The sequence below is a fragment of the Leuciscus leuciscus genome (genome assembly GCF_965113295.1).
Source record: "Leuciscus leuciscus genome assembly, chromosome: 3".
NCBI classification, from domain to species: domain Eukaryota; kingdom Metazoa; phylum Chordata; class Actinopteri; order Cypriniformes; family Leuciscidae; genus Leuciscus; species Leuciscus leuciscus.
The window spans coordinates 30,798,669-30,822,114 of NC_138727.1; the positions used below are offsets into that span (position 1 = coordinate 30,798,669).

The 23,446-nt window shown below is 37.4% G+C and overlaps 2 protein-coding genes across 3 annotated transcripts in view; one reads left to right on the forward strand and one right to left on the reverse strand.

The window, feature by feature from the left end:
- Positions 1-20,924, reverse strand: part of ubac2 (UBA domain containing 2) — a 39,058-nt gene extending 18,134 nt beyond the window's left edge. The window contains exons 1-4 of one of the 2 annotated variants that reach the window (XM_082165436.1): positions 20,726-20,924; positions 19,750-19,877; positions 18,831-18,950; positions 15,391-15,497 (exon numbers count right to left, since the gene is read on the reverse strand). In XM_082165436.1, the coding sequence (XP_082021562.1) occupies positions 15,391-15,497; positions 18,831-18,950; positions 19,750-19,877; positions 20,726-20,759 (389 nt within the window). In that variant the 5' untranslated portion in view covers positions 20,760-20,924. The remainder of the gene's footprint in view (positions 1-15,390; positions 15,498-18,830; positions 18,951-19,749; positions 19,878-20,725) is intronic. The other variant, XM_082165435.1, reaches the window with a different exon arrangement.
- gpr183b (G protein-coupled receptor 183b) lies at positions 12,229-15,696 on the forward strand. The gene is made up of 2 exons (XM_082165433.1): positions 12,229-12,614; positions 13,132-15,696. Exon 2 carries the CDS (start codon positions 13,153-13,155, stop codon positions 14,221-14,223), a length of 1,071 nt encoding a protein of 356 aa, XP_082021559.1. The 5' UTR covers positions 12,229-12,614; positions 13,132-13,152; the 3' UTR covers positions 14,224-15,696.
- Positions 20,925-23,446: the final 2,522 nt, after the last annotated feature.

Sequence of the window (23,446 nt, forward strand, 5' to 3'; positions counted from 1 at the left end):
GCCTAGCACCTTCGGTGCTTGGCCCCTAATAAATATAGCTGCAAGCAGCAATTACCGGGGCCAAGCAGAATAAGACGACAAGACATGCCAAAATGTCTGAAAGTGTCAGACCAACTGCAACAATGAGCAATTAAAGACATTTAAAGAGGATTTTAGACGAAATGGCTGAAAAATCATAGAAACAGTCAATAAAAATATGATTTAATGCATTATCACTTTTGACCAATAGGTGGCGCAGTTACAAAACTGATGTGATGTGGTCAGAGTGAAGTGACAATGACACATACAAAGTTTGGTGTCAATATGTCAAGGCATTGCAGAGATAAAGCCTGAATAGTGCTATTAGCATCATGCCTCAACTTTGCTGCTGCGCTATACGAAAACGGTTTGGTCTACCCACACGAAATCCATAACTTTGAGTCGGCACAGTCTGGAGATGATACGATTCGATTTTGGTGAAAATCGGACAAACGGTCTAGGAGGAGTTCGAAAAAGTAGGTTTTGAATGAAAATCAAGATGGCGGACAGGAAGTTTGGCCAAATAAGGTAAACTTGGTATCTATGTTCTCGGCTTGACCCAAGGAATCTATTAAGACCAGTGGCATTTCAGTAGCCAGATTTATTCAAAAGTTATTAGCCTTTTTGTAAATGTTGTTATAAGTTTTGACCACTAGGTGGCGCTGTTTCGAAATATTTTGAATACCTTTAGGGGATGATGCTGATGGCACATTCTGAGTTTTGTAATATTACACTAATGCATTTGTTTAGTATAGCACTTTATTTCACAAAACTGTATTGAAGTCAATGGGAATTTCATGTTTTGTTCTATTATAGCGCCACCAAGAGGCTCAGTCCCACAATTTTTTGTATGTGTCCTCAGAGTGAGCCCATACATATGTGTGTCGATTTTGGTGAAAATATCTCAATTCGCTTCAGAGTTATAGACATTTATATGAAAAAACACGTAAAAAATGACTGACACATGACTTTGATTGGAATTTACTACCCCTAAACATCAATATTTTCGCATTTGGGCATTGGTGTATAGCTATCGACCTATGTTTCCAAACTTCTGACGGTGGTTTCGTCTCGATCGGACAAACGGTTTCGAAGATATAGCCAAATGTTTTTTAAGCGCTAAATCACAACGCTACACAAACCGTGAGGCGAAACCTAGCATGTTTGGTATCGTTGGACTCGGCAAGGATTCAGGAGTCTAATGAGATGAGTTTGGTGAAAATAAGTCAACCACACCCAAAGTTATAAGCATTTGAAAAAAAAAATTCACCACTAGGTGGCGCTGTTTCGAAACTTCTCACGCTCCTTCAAAACATCGTGCTGATGACCCATACCAAGTTTCGTAACAATCCGTTCATGCGTTCTTAAAATACAGCATTTTAGCACAAAATTCAAAATGGCCGACAGTCAAAATGGCCGATATGGTAAAATTTGATATCAGTCGACTCGGCATGTTGCCCTGAATCTAACGAGACCAATTTTATGATTTTTGGACAAATTGTTCAGAAGTTATAAGCAAAAATAGCCATTTTTCATATCTCCGGACCAGTAGGTGGCGCTGCGCCGAAACGCAGCATGTAGCCTCAGGTCATGCTTGTGATGACATGTACCAATTTTGGTCTGAATCCGATAAAGCGTTGCGGAGATACAGCCCTACGACTGTTTTCGCAAGCGCTACGTAAAATGTGTTCGAGCGTTATTCGAAAACGGTTTGACGAATCAATTTGAATTCCATAACTTTTTGTCAGCACTGCCTGAAGATGATCTGGTTCAATTTTCGTGCAAATCGGACAAACCGTCTAGGACGAGTTTGAAAAAGTAGCTTTTTCAGCACATTCAAAATGGCGGCCATATTTATAAGCCGGAAAATGACGTCATAGGGTGCAATCGAATCGTCATGAGCTCAGGAATCAGAGGAAAAAAGAATTTTGTTGATTGGCCAAACGGTTCAAAAGTTATTAGCAAAATAAAAGTGAAATTTTGGACAGGTGGTGGCGCTAGAGGGATTGGTTTTAAGACACCAAATTTGGTATGGTGACTTTTCAGACTGTCCTCTATCAGTGTGCCAAATTTCATAACTTTCCCGCAATCGGTTCTATGGGCTGCCATAGACTCCCATGGCGGAAGAAGAAGAAGAAGAATAATAATAATAAATATAGCTGCAAGCAGCAATTACCGGGGCCAAGCGCAAGTAGATGACAGGATATGCCAACATGGCTGAAGGTGTCAGACCAACTGCAACAATGAGCAATTAAAGACATTTAAAGAGGATTTTAGACGAAATGGCTGAAAAATCATAGAAACAGTCAATAAAAATATGATTTAATGCATTATCACTTTCGACCAATAGGTGGCGCAGTTACAAAACTGATGTGATGTGGTCAGAGTGAAGTGACAATGACACATACAAAGTTTGGTGTCAATATTTCAAGGGATTGCAGAGATAAAGCCTGAATAGTGCTATTAGCATCATGCCTCAACTTTGCTGCTGCGCTATACGAAAACGGTTTGGTCTATCCACACGAAATCCATAACTTTTAGTCGGCACGGTCTGGAGATGATACGATTCGATTTTGGTGAAAATCGGACAAACGGTCTAGGAGGAGTTTGAAAAAGTAGGTTTTGAATGAAAATCAAGATGGCGGACAGGAAGTTTGGCCAAATAAGGTAAACTTGGTATCTATGTTCTCGGCTTGACCCAAGGAATCTATTAAGACCAGTGGCAGTTCAGTAGCCAGATTTATTCAAAAGTTATTAGCCTTTTTGTTAATGTTGTTTTAACTTTTGACCACTAGGTGGCGCTGTTTCGAAACTTCTCACGCTCCTTCAGAACATCGTGCTGATGACCCATACCAAGTTTCGTAACAATCCGTTCATGCGTTCTTAAAATACAGCATTTTAGCACAAAATTCAAAATGGCCGACAGTCAAAATGGCCGATATGGTAAAATTTGATATCAGTCGACTCGGCATGTTGCCCTGAATCTAACGAGACCAATTTTATGATTTTTGGACAAATTGTTCAGAAGTTATAAGCAAAAATAGCCATTTTTCATATCTCCGGACCAGTAGGTGGCGCTGCGCCGAAACGCAGCATGTAGCCTCAGGTCATGCTTGTGATGACATGTACCAATTTTGGTCTGAATCCGATAAAGCGTTGCGGAGATACAGCCCTACGACTGTTTTCGCAAGCGCTACGTAAAATGTGTTCGAGCGTTATTCGAAAACGGTTTGACGAATCAATTTGAATTCCATAACTTTTTGTCAGCACTGCCTGAAGATGATCTGGTTCAATTTTCGTGCAAATCGGACAAACCGTCTAGGACGAGTTCGAAAAAGTAGCTTTTTCAGCACATTCAAAATGGCGGCCATATTTATAAGCCGGAAAATGACGTCATAGGGTGCAATCGAATCGTCATGAGCTCAGGAATCAGAGGAAAAAAGAATTTTGTTGATTGGCCAAACGGTTCAAAAGTTATTAGCAAAATAAAAGTGAAATTTTGGACAGGTGGTGGCGCTAGAGGGATTGGTTTTAAGACACCAAATTTGGCATGGTGACTTTTTGGACTGTCCTCTATCGTTGTGCCAAATTTCATAACTTTCCCGCAAGCGGTTCTATGGGCTGCCATAGACTCCCAGAGCGGAAGAAGAAGAAGAAGAATAATAATAATAAATATAGCTGCAAGCAGCAATTACCGGGGCCAAGCGCAAGTAGATGACAGGATATGCCAACATGGCTGAAGGTGTCAGACCAACTGCAACAATGAGCAATTAAAGACATTTAAAGAGGATTTTAGACGAAATGGCTGAAAAATCATAGAAACAGTCAATAAAAATATGATTTAATGCATTATCACTTTCGACCAATAGGTGGCGCAGTTACAAAACTGATGTGATGTGGTCAGAGTGAAGTGACAATGACACATACAAAGTTTGGTGTCAATATTTCAAGGGATTGCAGAGATAAAGCCTGAATAGTGCTATTAGCATCATGCCTCAACTTTGCTGCTGCGCTATACGAAAACGGTTTGGTCTATCCACACGAAATCCATAACTTTTAGTCGGCACGGTCTGGAGATGATACGATTCGATTTTGGTGAAAATCGGACAAACGGTCTAGGAGGAGTTTGAAAAAGTAGGTTTTGAATGAAAATCAAGATGGCGGACAGGAAGTTTGGCCAAATAAGGTAAACTTGGTATCTATGTTCTCGGCTTGACCCAAGGAATCTATTAAGACCAGTGGCATTTCAGTAGCCAGATTTATTCAAAAGTTATTAGCCTTTTTGTTAATGTTGTTTTAACTTTTGACCACTAGGTGGCGCTGTTTCGAAACTTCTCACGCTCCTTCAGAACATCGTGCTGATGACCCATACCAAGTTTCGTAACAATCCGTTCATGCGTTCTTAAAATACAGCATTTTAGCACAAAATTCAAAATGGCCGACAGTCAAAATGGCCGATATGGTAAAATTTGATATCAGTCGACTCGGCATGTTGCCCTGAATCTAACGAGACCAATTTTATGATTTTTGGACAAATTGTTCAGAAGTTATAAGCAAAAATATCCATTTTTCATATCTCCGGACCAGTAGGTGGCGCTGCGCCGAAACGCAGCATGTAGCCTCAGGTCATGCTTGTGATGACATGTACCAATTTTGGTCTGAATCCGATAAAGCGTTGCGGAGATACAGCCCTACGACTGTTTTCGCAAGCGCTACGTAAAATGTGTTCGAGCGTTATTCGAAAACGGTTTGACGAATCAATTTGAATTCCATAACTTTTTGTCAGCACTGCCTGAAGATGATCTGGTTCAATTTTCGTGCAAATCGGACAAACCGTCTAGGACGAGTTCGAAAAAGTAGCTTTTTCAGCACATTCAAAATGGCGGCCATATTTATAAGCCCGAAAATGACGTCATAGGGTGCAATCGAATCGTCATGAGCTCAGGAATCAGAGGAAAAAAGAATTTTGTTGATTGGCCAAACGGTTCAAAAGTTATTAGCAAAATAAAAGTGAAATTTTGGACAGGTGGTGGCGCTAGAGGGATTGGTTTTAAGACACCAAATTTGGCATGGTGACTTTTTGGACTGTCCTCTATCATTGTGCCAAATTTCATAACTTTCCCGCAAGCGGTTCTATGGGCTGCCATAGACTCCCAGAGCGGAAGAAGAAGAAGAAGAATAATAATAATAATAATAATAAGAACCGGAACAAAAACAATAGGTGCCTCCGCACCTTCGGTGCTTGGCCCCTAATAATAATAAGAACCGGAACAAAAACAATAGGTGCCTCCGCACCTTCGGTGCTTGGCCCCTAATAATAATAAGAACGGGAACAGATACAATAGGTGCCTCCGCACCTTCGGTGCTTGGCCCCTAAATATAGCTGCAAGCAGCAATTATCGGGGCCAAGCGCAAGCAGATGACAGGATATGCCAACATGGCTGAAGGTGTCAGACCAACTGCAACAATGAGCAATTAAAGACATTTAAAGAGGATTTTAGGTGAAATGGCTGACAAATCATATAAAAAGTCATTCAAAATATGATTTAATGGATTATCACTTTCGACCAATAGGTGGAGCAGTTACAAAACTGATGTGATGTGGTCAGAGTGAAGTGACAATGATACATACAAAATTTGGTGTCAATATGTCAAGGCATTACAGAGATAAAGCCTGAATAGTGCTTTTGGCATCATGACTCAACTTTGCTGCTGCACTATACGAAAATGGTTTCGTCTATCGACACGAAATCCATAACTTTTAGGCGGCACAGTCTGGAGATGATATGATTCGATTTTGGTGAAAATCGGACAAACGGTCTAGGAGGAGTTCGAAAAAGTAGGTTTTGAATGAAAATCAAGATGGTGGACAGGAAGTTCGGCCAAATAAGGAAAACTTGGTATCTATGTTGTCGGCTTGACCCAAGGAATCTATTAAGACCAGTGGCATTTCGATAGGCCGATTTATTCAAAAGTTATTAGCCTTTTTGGAGAAATGTTTATAAATTTTGACCACTAGGTGGCGCTGTCTTGAAATATTTTGGGAACCTTCAGGCTATGGTGTTGATGGCACATTCTGAGTTTCGTAATATTACACCAATGCATTTGTTTAGTAAAGCATTTTCTTTCACAAAACTGTATTGAAGTCAATGGGAATTTCATGTTTTGTTCTATTATATCGCCACCAAGAGGCTCAGTCCCACCATTTTTTTTATGTGTCCTCAGAGTGAGCCCATACGTATGTTTTTCAATTTTGGTGAAAATATCTCAATTTGCTTTGGAGTTATAGACATTTATATGAAAAAACACGTAAAAAATGACTGACACATGACTTTGATTGGATTTTACTACCCCTTACTATCAATATTTTTGCATTTGGGCATTGGCGTATAGCTATCGACCTATGTTTCCAAACTTCTGACGGTGGTTTCGTCTCGATCGGACTAGCGGTTTCGAAGATATAGCCAAATGTTTTTTAAGCGCTAAATCACAACGCTACACAAACCGTAAGGCGAAACCGAGCATGTTTGGTATCGTTGGACTCGGCAACGATTCAGGAGTCTAAAGAGATGACTCTTGTGAAAATAAGTCGACCACACCCAGAGTTATAAGCATTTGGGAAAAAAGATTAACCACTAGGTGGCGCTGTTTCGAAACTTCTCAGGCTCCTTCAGGACATCGTGCTGATGACCCATACTGAGTTTCGTAACAATCCGTTCATGCGTTCATAAAATATAGCATTTTAGCACATAATTCAAAATGGCCGACAGCCAAAATGGCTGATCAGGGAAAATTGGATATCAGTCGACTCAGCATGTCACCCTGAATCTAACGAGACCACTTTTATGATTTTTGAACAAACCATTCAGAAGTTATAAGCAAAAACAGCCATTTTTCATATCTCCGGACCAGTAGGTGGCACTACACCGAAACGCAGCATTTAGCCTCAGGTCATGCTTGTGGTGATATGTACCAAGTTTGGTCTGAATACGATAAAGCGTTGCGGAGATACAGGCTTGTGTCTGTTTTCGCAAGCGCTACGTAAAATTTGTTTGCGTGGTATTCGAGAACGGTTTGACAAATCAACACCAATTCCATAACTTTTTGTCGGCATGGTCTGAAGATGATCTGATTCAATTTTCGTGGAAATTGGAGCAACGGCCTAGGAGGAGTTCGGAAAAGTAGGTTTTTCGGAAAATTCAAAATGGCGGAAAAATATTATGACGGAAAATGACGTCATAGGGTGCTTTCGAATTGTCATGAGCTCAGGAATCAGAGGAAAAAAGAATTTTGTTTCTAGCCCTTGTGGTTCAAAAGTTATTAGCATAAACATGAGTGCAACTTTGGACAGTTGGTGGCGCTAGAGGGATTGGTTTTAAGACACCAAATTTGCTATGGTGACAGATTGGCCTGTCCTCTATCACGGTGCCAAATTTCATAACTTTCCCGCAAGTGGTTCTATGGGCTGCCATAGACACCAAGTCGGAAGAAAAAGAAGAATAATAATAATAAATATAGCTGCAAGCAGCAATTACCGGGGCCAAGCGCAAGTAGATGACAGGATATGCCAACATGGCTGAAGGTGTCAGACCAACTGCAACAATGAGCAATTAAAGACATTTAAAGAGGATTTTAGACGAAATGGCTGAAAAATCATAGAAACAGTCAATAAAAATATGATTTAATGCATTATCACTTTCGACCAATAGGTGGCGCAGTTACAAAACTGATGTGATGTGGTCAGAGTGAAGTGACAATGACACATACAAAGTTTGGTGTCAATATTTCAAGGGATTGCAGAGATAAAGCCTGAATAGTGCTATTAGCATCATGCCTCAACTTTGCTGCTGCGCTATACGAAAACGGTTTGGTCTATCCACACGAAATCCATAACTTTTAGTCGGCACGGTCTGGAGATGATACGATTCGATTTTGGTGAAAATCGGACAAACGGTCTAGGAGGAGTTTGAAAAAGTAGGTTTTGAATGAAAATCAAGATGGCGGACAGGAAGTTTGGCCAAATAAGGTAAACTTGGTATCTATGTTCTCGGCTTGACCCAAGGAATCTATTAAGACCAGTGGCATTTCAGTAGCCAGATTTATTCAAAAGTTATTAGCCTTTTTGGAAATGTTGTTTTAACTTTTGACCACTAGGTGGCGCTGTTTCGAAACTTCTCACGCTCCTTCAGAACATCGTGCTGATGACCCATACCAAGTTTCGTAACAATCCGTTCATGCGTTCTTAAAATACAGCATTTTAGCACAAAATTCAAAATGGCCGACAGTCAAAATGGCCGATATGGTAAAATTTGATATCAGTCGACTCGGCATGTTGCCCTGAATCTAACGAGACCAATTTTATGATTTTTGGACAAATTGTTCAGAAGTTATAAGCAAAAATAGCCATTTTTCATATCTCCGGACCAGTAGGTGGCGCTGCGCCGAAACGCAGCATGTAGCCTCAGGTCATGCTTGTGATGACATGTACCAATTTTGGTCTGAATCCGATAAAGCGTTGCGGAGATACAGCCCTACGACTGTTTTCGCAAGCGCTACGTAAAATGTGTTCGAGCGTTATTCGAAAACGGTTTGACGAATCAATTTGAATTCCATAACTTTTTGTCAGCACTGCCTGAAGATGATCTGGTTCAATTTTCGTGCAAATCGGACAAACCGTCTAGGACGAGTTCGAAAAAGTAGCTTTTTCAGCACATTCAAAATGGCGGCCATATTTATAAGCCGGAAAATGACGTCATAGGGTGCAATCGAATCGTCATGAGCTCAGGAATCAGAGGAAAAAAGAATTTTGTTGATTGGCCAAACGGTTCAAAAGTTATAAGCAAAATAAAAGTGAAATTTTGGACAGGTGGTGGCGCTAGAGGGATTGGTTTTAAGACACCAAATTTGGCATGGTGACTTTTTGGACTGTCCTCTATCATTGTGCCAAATTTCATAACTTTCCCGCAAGCGGTTCTATGGGCTGCCATAGACTCCCAGAGCGGAAGAAGAAGAAGAAGAATAATAATAATTAAAGCTGCAAGCAGCATTTAGCGGGGCCAAGCACAATCAGATGACAAGACATGCCAACATTGCTGAAAGTGTCAGACCAACTGCAACAATGAGCAATTAAAGACATTAAAGAGGATTTTAGGCAAAATGCCTGAAAATTCATAGAAAGAGTAAATAAAAATATGATGTAATGCATTATCACTTTCTACCAATAGGTGGCGCAGTTACAAAACTGATGTGATGTGGTCAGAGTGAAGTGACAATGACACATACAAAGTTTGGTGTCAATATGTCAAGGCATTGCAGAGATAAAGCCTGAATAGTGTTTATAGCATCATGCCTCAACTTTGCTGCTGCGCTATACGAAAATGGTTTCGTCAATCGAGACGAAATCGATAACTTTTAGTCGGCACGGTCTGGAGATGATACGATTCGATTTTGGTGAAAATCGGACAAACGGTGTAGGAGGAGTTCGAAAATGTATGTTTTGAATGAAAATCAAGATGGCGGACAGAAAATTAGGCCAAATAAGGAAAACTTGGTTTCTATGTTCTCGGCTTGACCCAAGGAATCTATTAATACCAGTGGCATTTCAATAGGCAGATTTATTCAAAAGTTATTAGCATTTTTAGAAGTTTTGTTATAACTTTTGACCACTAGGTGGCGCTGTCTTGAAATATGTTGGGTACTTTCAGGAAATGGTGCTGAAGGCACTTTCTGAGTTTCATTAAATAACACCAATGCATTTGTTTAGTATAGCATTTTATTTCACAAAACTGTATTGAAGTCAATGGGAATTTCATGTTTTGTTCTATTATAGCGCCACCAAGAGGCTCAGTCACACCATTTTTTTTACATGTCCTCAGAGTGAGCCCATACATATGAGTGTCAATTTTGGTGAAAATATCTCAATTCGCTTCGGAGTTATAGACATTTGTATGAAAAAACACGTAAAAAATGACTGACACATGACTTTGATTGGATTTTACTACCCCTTACTATCAATATTTTCACATTTGGGCATTGGCGTATAGCTATCGACCTATGTTTCCAAACTTCTGACGGTGGTTTCGTCTCGATCAGACTAGCGGTTTCGAAGATATAGCCAAATGTTTTTTAAGCGCTAAATCACAACGCTACACAAACCGTAAGGTGAAACCTAGCATGTTTGGTATCGTAGGACTCGGCAAGGATTCAGCAGTCTAATTAGATGAGTTTCGTGAAAATATGTCGACCACACCCAAAGTTATAAGCATTTGAATAAAAAGATTAACCACTAGGTGGCGCTGTTTTGAAACTTCTCAGGCTCCTTCAGGACATCGTGCTGATGACCCATACCAAGTTTCGTAACAATCCGTTCATGCGTTCTTAAAATACAGCGTTTTAGCACAAAATTCAAAATGGCCGACAGTCAAAATGGCCGATATGGTAAAATTGGATATCAGTCGACTCGGCATTTTGCCCTGAATCTAACGAGACCAATTTTATGATTTTTGGACAAACTGTTCAGAAGTTATAAGCAAAAATAGCCATTTTTCATATCTCTGGACCAGTAGGTGGCGCTGGGTCGAAACGCTGCATGTAGCCTCAGGTCATGCTTGTGATGACATGTACCAAGCTTGGTCTGAATACGATAAAGCGTTGCGAAGATACAGCCTTACGACTGTTTTCGCAAGCGCTACGTAAAATTTGTTCGAGCGTTTATTGAAAACGGTTTGACAAATCAACTAGATTTTAATAACTTTTTGTCAGCACTGCCTGAAGATGATCTGGTTCAATTTTCGTGCAATTCGGACAAACTGTCTAGGACGAGTTCGAAAAAGTAGGTTTTGAGAATAATTCAAAATGGCGGCCATGTTTTTATGACGGAAAATGACGTCATAGGGTGCAATCGAATCGTCATGAGCTCAGGAATCAGAGGAAAAAAGAAGTTTGTTGATTGGCCTTACGGTTCAAAAGTTATTAGCAAAACAAAAGTGAAATTTTGGACAGGTGGTGGCGCTAGAGGGAATGACTTAGAAACACCAAAATTGGTGTATTTAATGTTGGGAAAGTCCTCTATCAGAATGTCAAACCAAAACAACTTTCCCGCAATCGGTTCTATGGGCTGCCATAGACTCCAAGAGCGGAAGAAGAATAATAATAATAATAATAATAATAATAATAAGAACGGGAACAGATACAATAGGTGCCCGCACCTTCGGTGCTTGGCCCCTAATAATAATAATAATAATAATAAGAACGGGAACAGATACAATAGGTGCCCGCACCTTCGGTGCTTGGCCCCTAATAATAAAAATCAGTACAATTACAATAGGGTTTCAGCACTTCGTGCTTGAACCCCTAATAAAATTCACATATTTTACACTGTCGCAGAACCTCTCTTCTCAGTCTGTCAGTAATGCTCTATTTAGTTCTGGTCTCCATGAAGCCCCTCCTTCCAAAAAGCACAATGTGCTCTGATTGGTTGGCTGAACTAGTGTGTTGTGATTGGTCAACCGCTTTGAGCATGTTTAGGAAATGTCATACCCCTTACAACTCAATGAGAGACCACGTCCCCCTTTTTTTGGGAATGCCTTGGGCGGTAATTATTTATATGAGAAATATTTTGACGTGTACGTTCCCAGAAGAAAACTCAAGACTACATTTGAGGCGTCTCAGCGAGTTTGAAATCAGTGCTTACTGATATTTTGGAGAGACTGTGCTTTGTATATTTTTCACGTTTAAACAGCATATTACACACTAAAGGAAGTTGAAAATGTAAAACAGCATATGTCCTCTTTTAGTTGAAATAACAGTTTCCTTCCACCTTAATAATTATTTTGAATGTAGTAAAGACCAAAAACATTGTTACTCACAATACTTCATATAATATAAAAATAAAAGAGGAAACAGAGAAGTGCTGTACCTCAAATGCATACATATTTCATAGACATAAGCATAATATTTGTTTGAATTTATGTGTCCCCAAAGGTAATAGATAAGCTCTATGGAAAGCAGATGAGCCAATAAAATGAACGTCTAATTCTCAGTACAATGAAGCAACAATGATTGCAAAATTCAGAATATGATTGCATCAACCATTTAAGAGGTGCAGAAAAGACAATGGGGTAACTGATAATGCCAACTATTAATTAAGACAAGAATATATATATATATTATGTAACTCATTTTCTCATTTTAATTTTTACTTCCTTTGTATTGTTTCCTTGATAAAAAACAAAAGATGATAGGACTTAACTAGCTCACTTAGTTTTAAAATGTAATTTGTATTGATGTAAAGGAAACTAAATGTGTTTCTCAATGGGGATTCAATACAAATCAACAGTAATGGTTGTCTGACGTAAAAAGTCTCCGTGGAAGCCACACGATTTTTCACTTCCCCATATAAACTTAAGCAGCCTCCCCACACTGCTAGTAAGAGAGAGAGAGGTAAAAGGAAAGAGAGGAACAGAGTAACAGACAGTTAGAAAGAGGCAGGAAGAGATGCTAAACTCACTTTTATACTGCTACATTTTAAAAGTGAGATTAGATTTAGAGAAAGAGTAGCACAAATGTCTGACTAAAGATCTTCTCCATGCCATCTGGTGAGTAAATCATTCCATTAAATTATAGATAAAAGTATATACGTCTTGGAAAGAAAATATGTTTCAGAAAATATTTTATATAGTTTTATGTTGACTATGTTTGCAATTATTGGTTTACACAAAAATATTAAGCAGATATTAACATTAAGCAACATATTAACTGTATTCAACATTGATAATTATAAGAAATGTTATTTGAGCACCAAATCAGCATATTAGAATGATTTATGAAGGATCATGTGACACGAAGAATGGAGTTATGGCTGCTTTGCCAGAATAGGAGTAAATTACCTTTTAAATTACATTAAAATAGAAAACAGTTATTTAAAATGTAATAATAATAATAATTCACAATATTACTGTTTAAACTGTATTTCTGATCAAATAAAAGCAGCCTTGGGGAGTATAAGAGACTTTTTTCAAAAACATTTTAAAAACATGTACCGACCCCAAACTTTTGAGTGCTAGTGTGTGTGTATATATATAAATATAATACCAGTTGCCTCTCTCTTTTCAGTGAACTCTCCTGTGTATAACTATGACAAATCAAGATTTGAGCCAAAACTGCACCAACTTGTATGATCATCGTCCAGTGGCGCAAGTTCTCATACCTCTGATCTACTCCATCATATGTCCAGTGGGACTTTTTGGAAATGCCCTGGCTCTTCATGTGGTGATCTCCAAAATCACCAAACTTAATTCAACCACTCTTTATTCTGCCAACCTGGCTGTGTCCGATATACTATTCTGCCTGTCGCTTCCCTTGAGAGCGGTTTACTACGGCCTTGGCTTCAACTGGCCCATGGGGGAAGGACTCTGTAAAGCCACAGCACTGCTCTTCTATTTGAACTGCTATGCCGGAGTTAACTTCATGACCTGTCTGGCAGTCGATCGTTTTGTGGCACTGGTGTTTCCTCTGAGGCTGGTGAAATTGAGAAAGGCAAAAAACGCGAAGTTTGTGTGTATTGCCATATGGCTGCTGGTGTTTGCCCAGACATTGCCTCTCCTGACCATTGACTTGACCAAACTGGAGTCTGATGGCAGTACCACCTGTATGGAATACCCCAATTTTGAGGGAGTTTTCAAAGGGCTGCCCTACATGCTGATCACAGGAGTAGTTCTAGGCTTTGTCGCCCCGGTTGCGATAATTATCGCTTGCTATTCCATACTGACCCATAAATTATGTCTAGCAGCAAAGTCGAATCAGCTAACGGAACGTTCTGGAAGGACCAAAAAAGCAAGAGGAGTTATCGCAGGGGTGGTATTTGTATTTGTGGTGTGTTTCAGCCCATACCATCTAGACCTCCTGCAATACATGATTCGGAAACTTCTCTATGACCCAGGCTGCACGGAGCTTAAGTCCTTTCAGATATCCCTGCATATTACAGTGTGTCTTATGAACCTGAATTCATGCCTGGATCCCTTTGTTTACTTCTTTGCGTGTAAAGGCTATAAGCAGAAAGTGATGAGGATGATGAAGTGGCAGGTTGGCACCCACTTCTCCAGTGTTGGAAGAGCCTCGCATGAAAGTTCAGGCACAGGTGATGTGCACGGCACACGCCGCAAAAACAACAAAATACCCATGAACTCTATTAGAGAAGGTCAGTAAAACTGTTACCGACAAAAGCCGACATAAGGTGATGAAACGTCACAACAAACTTGCATGTGGGAAAAAAGAATTGAGGGTTAAAACCCACTAACGAGGCTAACTGATACCACAAATGGCCTAAATGGTCACTAATGGTCATAGACACCAAATGTGTCCCTCCACATTTTAAACAGCACACACTTCATGAAACAGGTGGACACTAGGCAAGCACTGCCATCCAAGTTGAGAGAGGAAAAAATATTTCATTCAAAATGTAATTGATAATTGAAAATTCTGTCAATATTTACTAACCTGTTTCAAAATGGCATGACTTTCTTTCTTCTATGGAACATAAAAGATGACATTTTAACAAATGTCTAGCTGGTGTGGCTTGTTCTTCTCTTTTTTTGGACCATACAATGGAAGTCAATGGCCACCAAAACAGTTTGGTTATTATCATTCTTCAAAATATATTTTTTTGTGTGTCCACAGAAGACAGAAAGTCAAAAAGGTTTGGGCATTTTTGGGAGAACTATCCCTTTACTGAAGAACAGATAATGGTTTTCCCATAAATACGTTTGAAAATTGCAAAATACGGCAGTTAAAGTATATCAAAAACCTGTTTTTATTGTGAAAAAGCGAGTGTGGATGAATCAACCAAGATGTCACAAGTCAAGCTGAGAGATGATGACATCTGAAACATGTACATTGTGGATTTCATAAGACTAAAAAAAAAAAAAAAAAAAAAAAAAAAAGTGTTGTTATTACAGATTACCAAGAACACTGTATGAAAGTATCTTATAAAGAATTGTTTGAGAGCTAGTAGTACAAAGGAAATGACTTGAAATAAGAGTGTACTTCACTTTCACAAGATACTGTTCCTGTTGTAGTCATAAGACCTTGTCATTTCAACATTTATTTCATATATTGGTGAAGTAAAGAATACTTTCACAACAATACAATGAGACAAGAAAGTTCATCCAAATGACAACGTCAAAAAGGGAAGTTGATGTTTGTTCCACAGGACACACACTTTTACATAACAGACAGTGTTGCTTGAATTTGATGCCATTCTTTGATAATACATTCTGTGCTTGCAGCATACAGTAAATGCACATGGCAAAACTGTTGAAAACACTTAATAGTTTGTAAAGAGCTAAACATGGTACAGAAAGTAATGTTACTCACAGTCCAGCTGGAAGAACATCCACCTGAAGTTCAAACATGAAGCGAAGAGCCTCTGTCAGCAGCAAGTCCACGAAAGCAGAGAGAATCCAGGCTCCAAAAAGGAAGGACTAAACATCATGGTCAAAAAATATGACAATGTTTTAGGTGTACAGTTTTCTCCAAAAGCATAATGACATTTTAACAACAACATAAAACATAAAAGTTTTAAGTCATTAGCATGTGAATGAGTGAGCACATTAAAGGAAATGTTTGGTAACGTGAAAAGTCTTTTGATTCCATAAAAAAAAAAAAAAAAAACCTGCTTAAGTTTTGTATATTTTAAATGCTTCCAAAAAATAGTCAAATGATCAAATGCTCCAAGTTTCCGTTTGACCTTTATGCACTTTATCTTGAACTAGTAGCGTGGTCAGTACTATTCTGGTACTTTTGACTGCGTTAATGAAGCCTATTAGAATGGAGTTAAAATGCCACTAAAATGTATAAAATGGGGGCAAAAAAATCCCCCTGTATGGGTTTTTGTCTAATATTTATGTACTTTCATATAGTTTAAGAAAATCACACAAGAGTGCTGTTTTCCCGAAAGATCTGTACGATTGCAAATGTGATATTGATTTTATACAACAGTTAAAGACATTAATGTTGTGTTACATTTTAGACACAAATATTGTCAATATTGTCTGTTTTTGCTCAATTTCACCAATGAAAACAGTTTCAAAGTCACAGAAGAACTGTTGAGTTGAACTGTTGTCTAAGCAACACACAGTGGTGTTTCATTACTGAATGAATCCGCAGTTTTAACGAATCGAGTGAGCCATTAATTCAGTGACCTATTCATTAAAATGGCCACTTGCTTCATTGCTAAACGAACCAGCCGTTTCAAATGAATTGGCTGAATAAATGACTGAATGATTCACTCATTAAGACAGTGACTTGCCGCAACCTACTGGTGGTTTAGAGTATTTCATTTTGCAATCATATTAATGGCATCTCTGTATGGAAGCCCATTCCCGCATTTATGACATACTTAAATCATAATTATGACATAAAAAGTTGAAATTATGACTTACTAAATCAAAATTATGACTTTAAAAGTAATAATTACGAGATAAAAAGTCTAAATTATGACATACTATGACGAGATTATGACATAACTAAATCAAAATTATGACTTGCTGCTCATTGATCTGACGCGACCCGACACAGGATTAATTTTTGAACACATGAATGAGTATTTTTAATAATATGAGTATTTTTAAATCATAAATAATTATGATTTAAGTATGTCATCATTTATTTTATTTGTCTTATGTGGCAGGAATGGGCTTCCATACCTCTGAGCTGCATTCTTGAAAAAGCTGATTCTTGTAAATGAACCTAAATGCCACTTCAGATGCAGCTTCTGAAAAAAATATTTTGCCAACATTGTAGTTTTAAAAGTTTATGTGTAATAAATTCTATGTTGGATCTAATTATTTCTTTCTAAAGTTACTTTTTGTAATGTCTATTCAATGATTTTCTCATCTAACACAATGATGACTTTAAATGATCGGTAACACTTTAGTTTAGGGTCAAATTCTCACTATTAACTAGTTTCTTATTAGCATACAGTATTACTAGGATATTGGCTGTTTATTAGTACTTATAAAGCACATATTAATGCCTTATTCTGCATGATCTTATTCATCCCTTAATTCTACCCAACACCTAAACTTAACAACTACATTACTGAATATTAATCAGCAGTAAGAGGCAAAAGTCGTAGTTAATAGTAAGAATTGGACCTTAAACTGAAGTGTGACCAAATTAACTTTTGGCGTGTAATTTATAAGCCAAAATTGACGTGCGATTAATTTGCAATTAATTTAAATGAATCAATCAGCACATTATGTAATTAATTATATTAAGAAATGTAATCGCCTGACAGCTCTAATGATTATGAATTTATATATTTATATACCGTACAATTTTACACAGGGAATGTTTTAAGAAAATGGGTTCTTCGGTAACAAAGCAGAGGCATTTGGTGTGAATTCTCCATTAACATTTATATAAACTAATACTTCACAAACAGTGTAAGGAAAAGGTCACTCCCCTAAAAGTTAAAGTAAAAAAACAAAGAAATATTTTGAAACTTTCTGAAAACCACTCTGCGCTTTCCAAAAACTTTTTTTTTTCCAGAAATAAATCTCATATTTGTACTGCACAGATTTTGCAATGTAATATAAAAAAAAAGAGAAGTAAAAAAAAAAAAGAAAAGAAAAAAAAAGGTGCTAGCCGCTTGTTAAGTTGCAACGTAATGAATGCCGTTTTCAGGTCCAAGCCTCAACTCGTTTCACTTGACAATACTATCTCAACAGCCGTTTATGAGCACTATTCATTCATATTACACATTTAAGATTAGCTTTTAAAAACATAAGGTGTACACTACAGTCTCTCCGTGCTCACGGCGTCCCGGAGACCAGTATTTGAATGATTTATTAAAGATTTTAAGTAGTATTACATCACACAGTGTATATTAGCACCGTTCCTTGTTTTCTTTTGGCATCTGATAGAGTGTTTGGACCAGAAAGCAGTGACACATGACGTCAGACTTAAAGGGATAGTTCACTTTGAAATTAAATTTTGGTATGTTTTAGCTTACCTCAAGGGCATCCAAGATGTAGGTGTCTTTTTTTCCGCAGTAGTTTCAATTTTGATATTTTTAGGTCAAACTGTTCTTGTCTGTCAGTCATATAATGCAGGTCTATGGTCACTGTCTCAAACAGCATGCACAGAGTCCAAATTAAAACAATTCCCCGTCGTCCAAATTAAACAATTCCCCATCGTAAGTACACATTGATGGCCTAAGACACGAAACGAGCGGTTTGTGTGAGAAAACGAACAGTATTTATATCGTTTTTACCTCTTATACACAGCCATGTCCGAGTGATCTGATCTGACGTGTACGCAGACTGGTGCATAGATATATACACTAGATGTCGCCTTAAAGACATTCGTTCCAATGAACTGCCGTAGACAAGGCGACATCTAGTGTATATATCTATGCACCAGTCTGCGTACACGTCAGATCAGATCACTCGGACATGGCTGTGTATAAGAGGTAAAAACGATATAAATACTGTTCGTTTTCTCACACAAACCGCTCGTTTCGTGTCTTAGGCCATCAATGTGTACTTACGATGGGGAATTGTTTAATTTGGACGACGGGGAATTGTTTTAATTTGGACTCTGTGCATGCTCTTTGAGACAGTGACCATAGACCTGCATTATATGACTGACAGACAAGAACGGTTTGACCTAAAAATATCAAAATTAAAACTACTGCGGAAAAAAAGACACCTACATCTTGGATGCCCTTGAGGTAAGCTAAAACATACCAAAAATTAATTTCAAAGTGAACTATCCCTTTAACGAGCGGATTCTTGACACCTGATACTTACAGCAAATTTGCGGCTGCCAAACCTCCTCTCAAATATGCGGAAATTGTAGATAAGCAAACTGCTGCAGAAAGTGTCTTTCAGGTCCAGGCAGATGAGCCGTCCACTCACCAGCCTCCAGAACTACAAGAGAGACATGGAAAACACACACAATATTAGAAATATTTCAAAAATATTATAGACAATCACAATCCAATAAAATGTATCGATTATATGTGAAAATTGATAGCAACAAAAGACGAAAGGAACTATGGCAAGAGAATGACTAATAACACATCTTTTATGACCAGTATGAAACTGGATTTTGACTGAAAAAAGAAAGACATCAGCATCTTGGATGACAAGGGGGTGAGCAAATTATCAGGAAATTTTAATTCTCAAATGAACTACTCCTTTAAATATCTTATAACCAAAATGCAAAACCATTTTTTTTTTTTTTTTGCTTTTGACACAATAGCTAAATTATTTTACTACAAAAACATTTTAGAGCAATTTACAGTGTTAAATTTACCACGAAATCAAAATGGACAATTTTTATATTTTTAATGGAATACTGCAGTATGTATTATAAATGATTTAATGTGTGCACAATTTCACACACAATTTTTTTTTTTATCTTTCATCAAAATAACTTCTTGCAACAACATCTCTTCTCTTCTCTTCTCTGGTCAGGTGACGTGTTTTCGGCACAAGGGCGGCACAATTAGGTCACTCACATAAGATCACACAGCTATTGCAAACTGAAACAATCCAATCAATTCCTGATGGACAAAATCATGTCCCGTCTAACATTTACGTTGCAACAGCGAAGAAAAGACTACCGTGTGGTAGTTTCATTTTCATGCTGACTTTAAAAGTGTACATTTTATATAGTGCACTGAATTATTCAAGTAAATTCAAGAAGATTGGTGTATTATCTCACCTGTTTGCCCTCCCTGACAGCCTGGAGGTTGTATATGAACATATCCTGGTACTGAGGCAGAAGCACAGTCAGCAGTACAGAGAGGACTGTAGGAAGCAGCAGTAAGCTCTTGGACAGGGGTGCTTTATCTGTAGGACAGCAGAGAAGTTGTATTGTTAAATCCTTTGTCATGTCAAAGGATTAAAGTTTATTTTCCAAATATAGGTCCTTTTGGTAAATATGTGAGTTCACCAAGTGCAGTCAGACACACGTGTGGTTTGTGTCAGTGTTATTTTAGTATCATTGAAATAGCCTACTATTAAAGTTTTTTTTATAATATGGGTCAATGACATGACAGATATTTTATTTCCGTTGAAAAAAATGCATGACATGTATCACTTTATTCAATAAAACGTACTCTTTCAGTACATTCAAATAATCAATATTCTTCTATGTTTTGGTATCTTAAACCCTCAAACTGTCTATGGCATTTAAAAAAAATGTAAACCAAATTTAAAATCGAAAGATATAATTATTTTGTATTTCACAGAAGAAATAAAGTCACAGGCTTAAAACAGCTTAAGAAAAGGTAAATGAATTCTCATTATTACATCAGTAATAATGTGAACTGGGGCTCTTTGGCTTTCGTTTTTCAAGAAGGTGGTGTTGGTTATGGTGATTTTAAGAAGAGTTCATTCAGTCTCTATATGTCTAGCCCTCATAGTAAAGACTTAACACAATAATATCATAACACACAAATGATAATTCGGTGTCATGTCGCATTTCCGAGAGCAGCGCCTGGTTTCACCCCCAAATTTTAAAACGATAGCAACACTTCCTGCCTTAAATCATGAGTCAAAGCAAAATCATTTGAAAGTAAGGATGATGTGTGAAGTGCGATAATAATCGATTAAAGGTCATGACGACTGAGCTTTAATCTGAATGAATGACAGCAGGATATGATCTTCATGACATGATGATTTTGAGCTATACTTACACAATCCCCACGAACCGGTGGACGTAAACATCATGCCACTTACGCGGAATATAACTAAGAAGACTAACAAGATTACGCTTAAAAGGCACTGAATTTACAACGTGAAAACATTAGAAGCTAAATGGAAATCTCGCTATGAGAGAGGGAAAGGGGAAAGGGTATCAAGGATGGTGCCTCGCAGGAGACAAACTTCATCCCCGTCACTCCCACGAAATAAGCGTTTTCTGTTATGAGCCACTAGAGGCCGTGAGTTAGGGACTTTACCACACAGGTGAGGGTTGTTTCGACTTTTATGTCAATAATTTTGACTTATAAATATGGCTATTTACATATGTCATCATTTGAACTTTTCACATAAATAAGTTAGTACGTCGAAAATGTAACAATTAGGCTAACGTTAGGCTAGGCAACTAGCGAAATTTCCAAAGCATGTTTTTTTTTTTTTTTTTCATGTGATGTGCCAGAAATGGGCTTCCTTCCATACTAGTCAACTGTTTTTCATAACAAATGTATTTGTCTTACAGAAACTGATCTAAACATGGAAATGAGTGATTGTCCATGTTTTAATCATCCATGGTTTTGTCGGATTACAATGGTTATAAATAGCACAGTTGCTTACTTAATAGCCTAACTGTTTTCAAGAGTGAAAATCCAGATTACCATTAGCCTACCTTTGTAACAACTCACTAGCATTTTAATAATCATCATTTTTTAACAGTTTTTTTAAACGATCAAAACGCACTTTAACGAGCTAAAATAAACAGAGAAACACCTCTAGTGGAAAATTTTGCAATGTTTTTTAGAGTTGTTAGCCTGCCCTGTGTTTATGCATTTGCAATATATTCTATATTCTATTTTTTATTTTTGAATTACATTTTTTATTTAGGCCTACATTTTGTTTACCTTTTTTGGTGATGGGGGATGGCACAATTTATTTGTATTTGATGGCACAAGTACATTTAATTACCACAATAAATTAATTCACAAAATTAAAATGATATGTCCTTGTCCAAGCATAGGTTGTAACAACAGCCTTTGCACTTGACATCAATGTACAATGTACACAGTTTATGGATATGAGCTTTCTTTAATTTTTTTTTAAATATCTGCCCAATATTTTTATTTAGGCGCATCATAATAAGACAAAAAAAAATATATATATATTTATTTGTTTGTTTGTTTATTTATCCTTAGTAGTACAGTATCATGTCATCTGTATTTATTTCCACTATATGCATATTATTTAATGAGATGTGAAATAAGCGTGATGAAACACTGGATCACTGTCCCCATCTCTCGAAGAAAATAGTATGAAGTCCAACATTTTTACAGTCTATGCATTTACCTTTAAAATTCTTCATTTGGAAATTGTTGGGCCTACAGATTCTATTATACTCTACTGTGGCTTGATGACCACACGGTGGCAGCGCAGACTGCCGGTTTGATTGACTAGTCATATAGTGACAATTACCAAAAATAAGATTGATTAAACCAAAGTTGTTGTCTATCACTTACAAAGCAGTCATTTTCTGTCCGTATGCAAACTATGCAACTCTGCATATCACAAAAAAAAAAGGTTTAAATTAAATCTATTTAAATTAGCTATATTTGTCAAAGGATGAAATTAGTTTATTTAATGCCTAAGTAAATATTCTTGCTTTGTCATTTAAAAGACTGCATTGCTTTAAAGTTATGAATCATGTTTACTAAGTTTTTAAAGTTCATTCTCCTCATGAAATGTATAGTTAAATACTTCACATTTTTTAATGACATGTCTTAATGATCTTTGGAGCAATATTGACCAGATCTTAAAAATTAATAATTAATAATTGTATTACTTGATGAAATGACCCACTGTGGAAATACAGTTTCACTGTGTTCTTGATGTCTTTCCTTTTACTTTTAGAGAGAAGCCTTTCAACAGAGCCACATCAATGAATGGTAAAGACTTTTAAAATATTTAACATTGATTATCGCTGAAAGTAATCCACTTTGTTTTTGCTATTATGATATTCAGACTTTTTGATATTTCGTTTTTGGTATTTTACTATTCTGATTGCATTAAAGATGTGAACACCACATTATTTGTGAATATATTTTAATTGAAATGTTCAAAATCATGCTTGTTCAGGTAACTTCACAATCAACGGTACACTTTAAAAAAAATAGGAATTACACAGCACTGTTCTTCTTGGCCTTCCTGTGTGTCTTGAGTTTTTCAGAACCTGCATGGTGAGTCTCCTTGAATAATTGACAGGCTACCACTATGTAAACATTTCATCAAAATACAAACTTGTTTTCACCCCCACCATTGTTCAGTCAGTTCATCCATGTAGTATGTGGTTTGAAGATGTTTGATTGGTTTTCCTTAACCTTCATTACAGCTGTGTTGTTTTGTTCAGTGATATGGGAGTTTACTTAAAGGGATAGTTCACTCAAAAATGAAAATTCAGTCATTATTTACTCACACTATAAGTGCAGTAATAATCAATGATTATTAATCAAAATGCGGCACACAGATCCTAGAAAATTATGCACATACTTTCTTCTCTGAGCTGAATTTCTTCTCTAGCAGCGTTCTAGTTTTCTAGCAGCAACAACAAAGCGAGTTCTTGCATTCACATCTGTCAGAGACCTTGACCTCAGATCCTCGTATCTCCAAATAATAAGACCACCTGGTTTAACCAACTATGTGGCACTGCTGCGTTGTTCATTCTAAAC

Bases quoted from the DNA above. Each gene is read 5' to 3' on its own strand.
- gpr183b (XM_082165433.1), top strand. From the start codon at position 13,153: ATGACAAATCAAGATTTGAGCCAAAACTGCACCAACTTGTATGATCAT.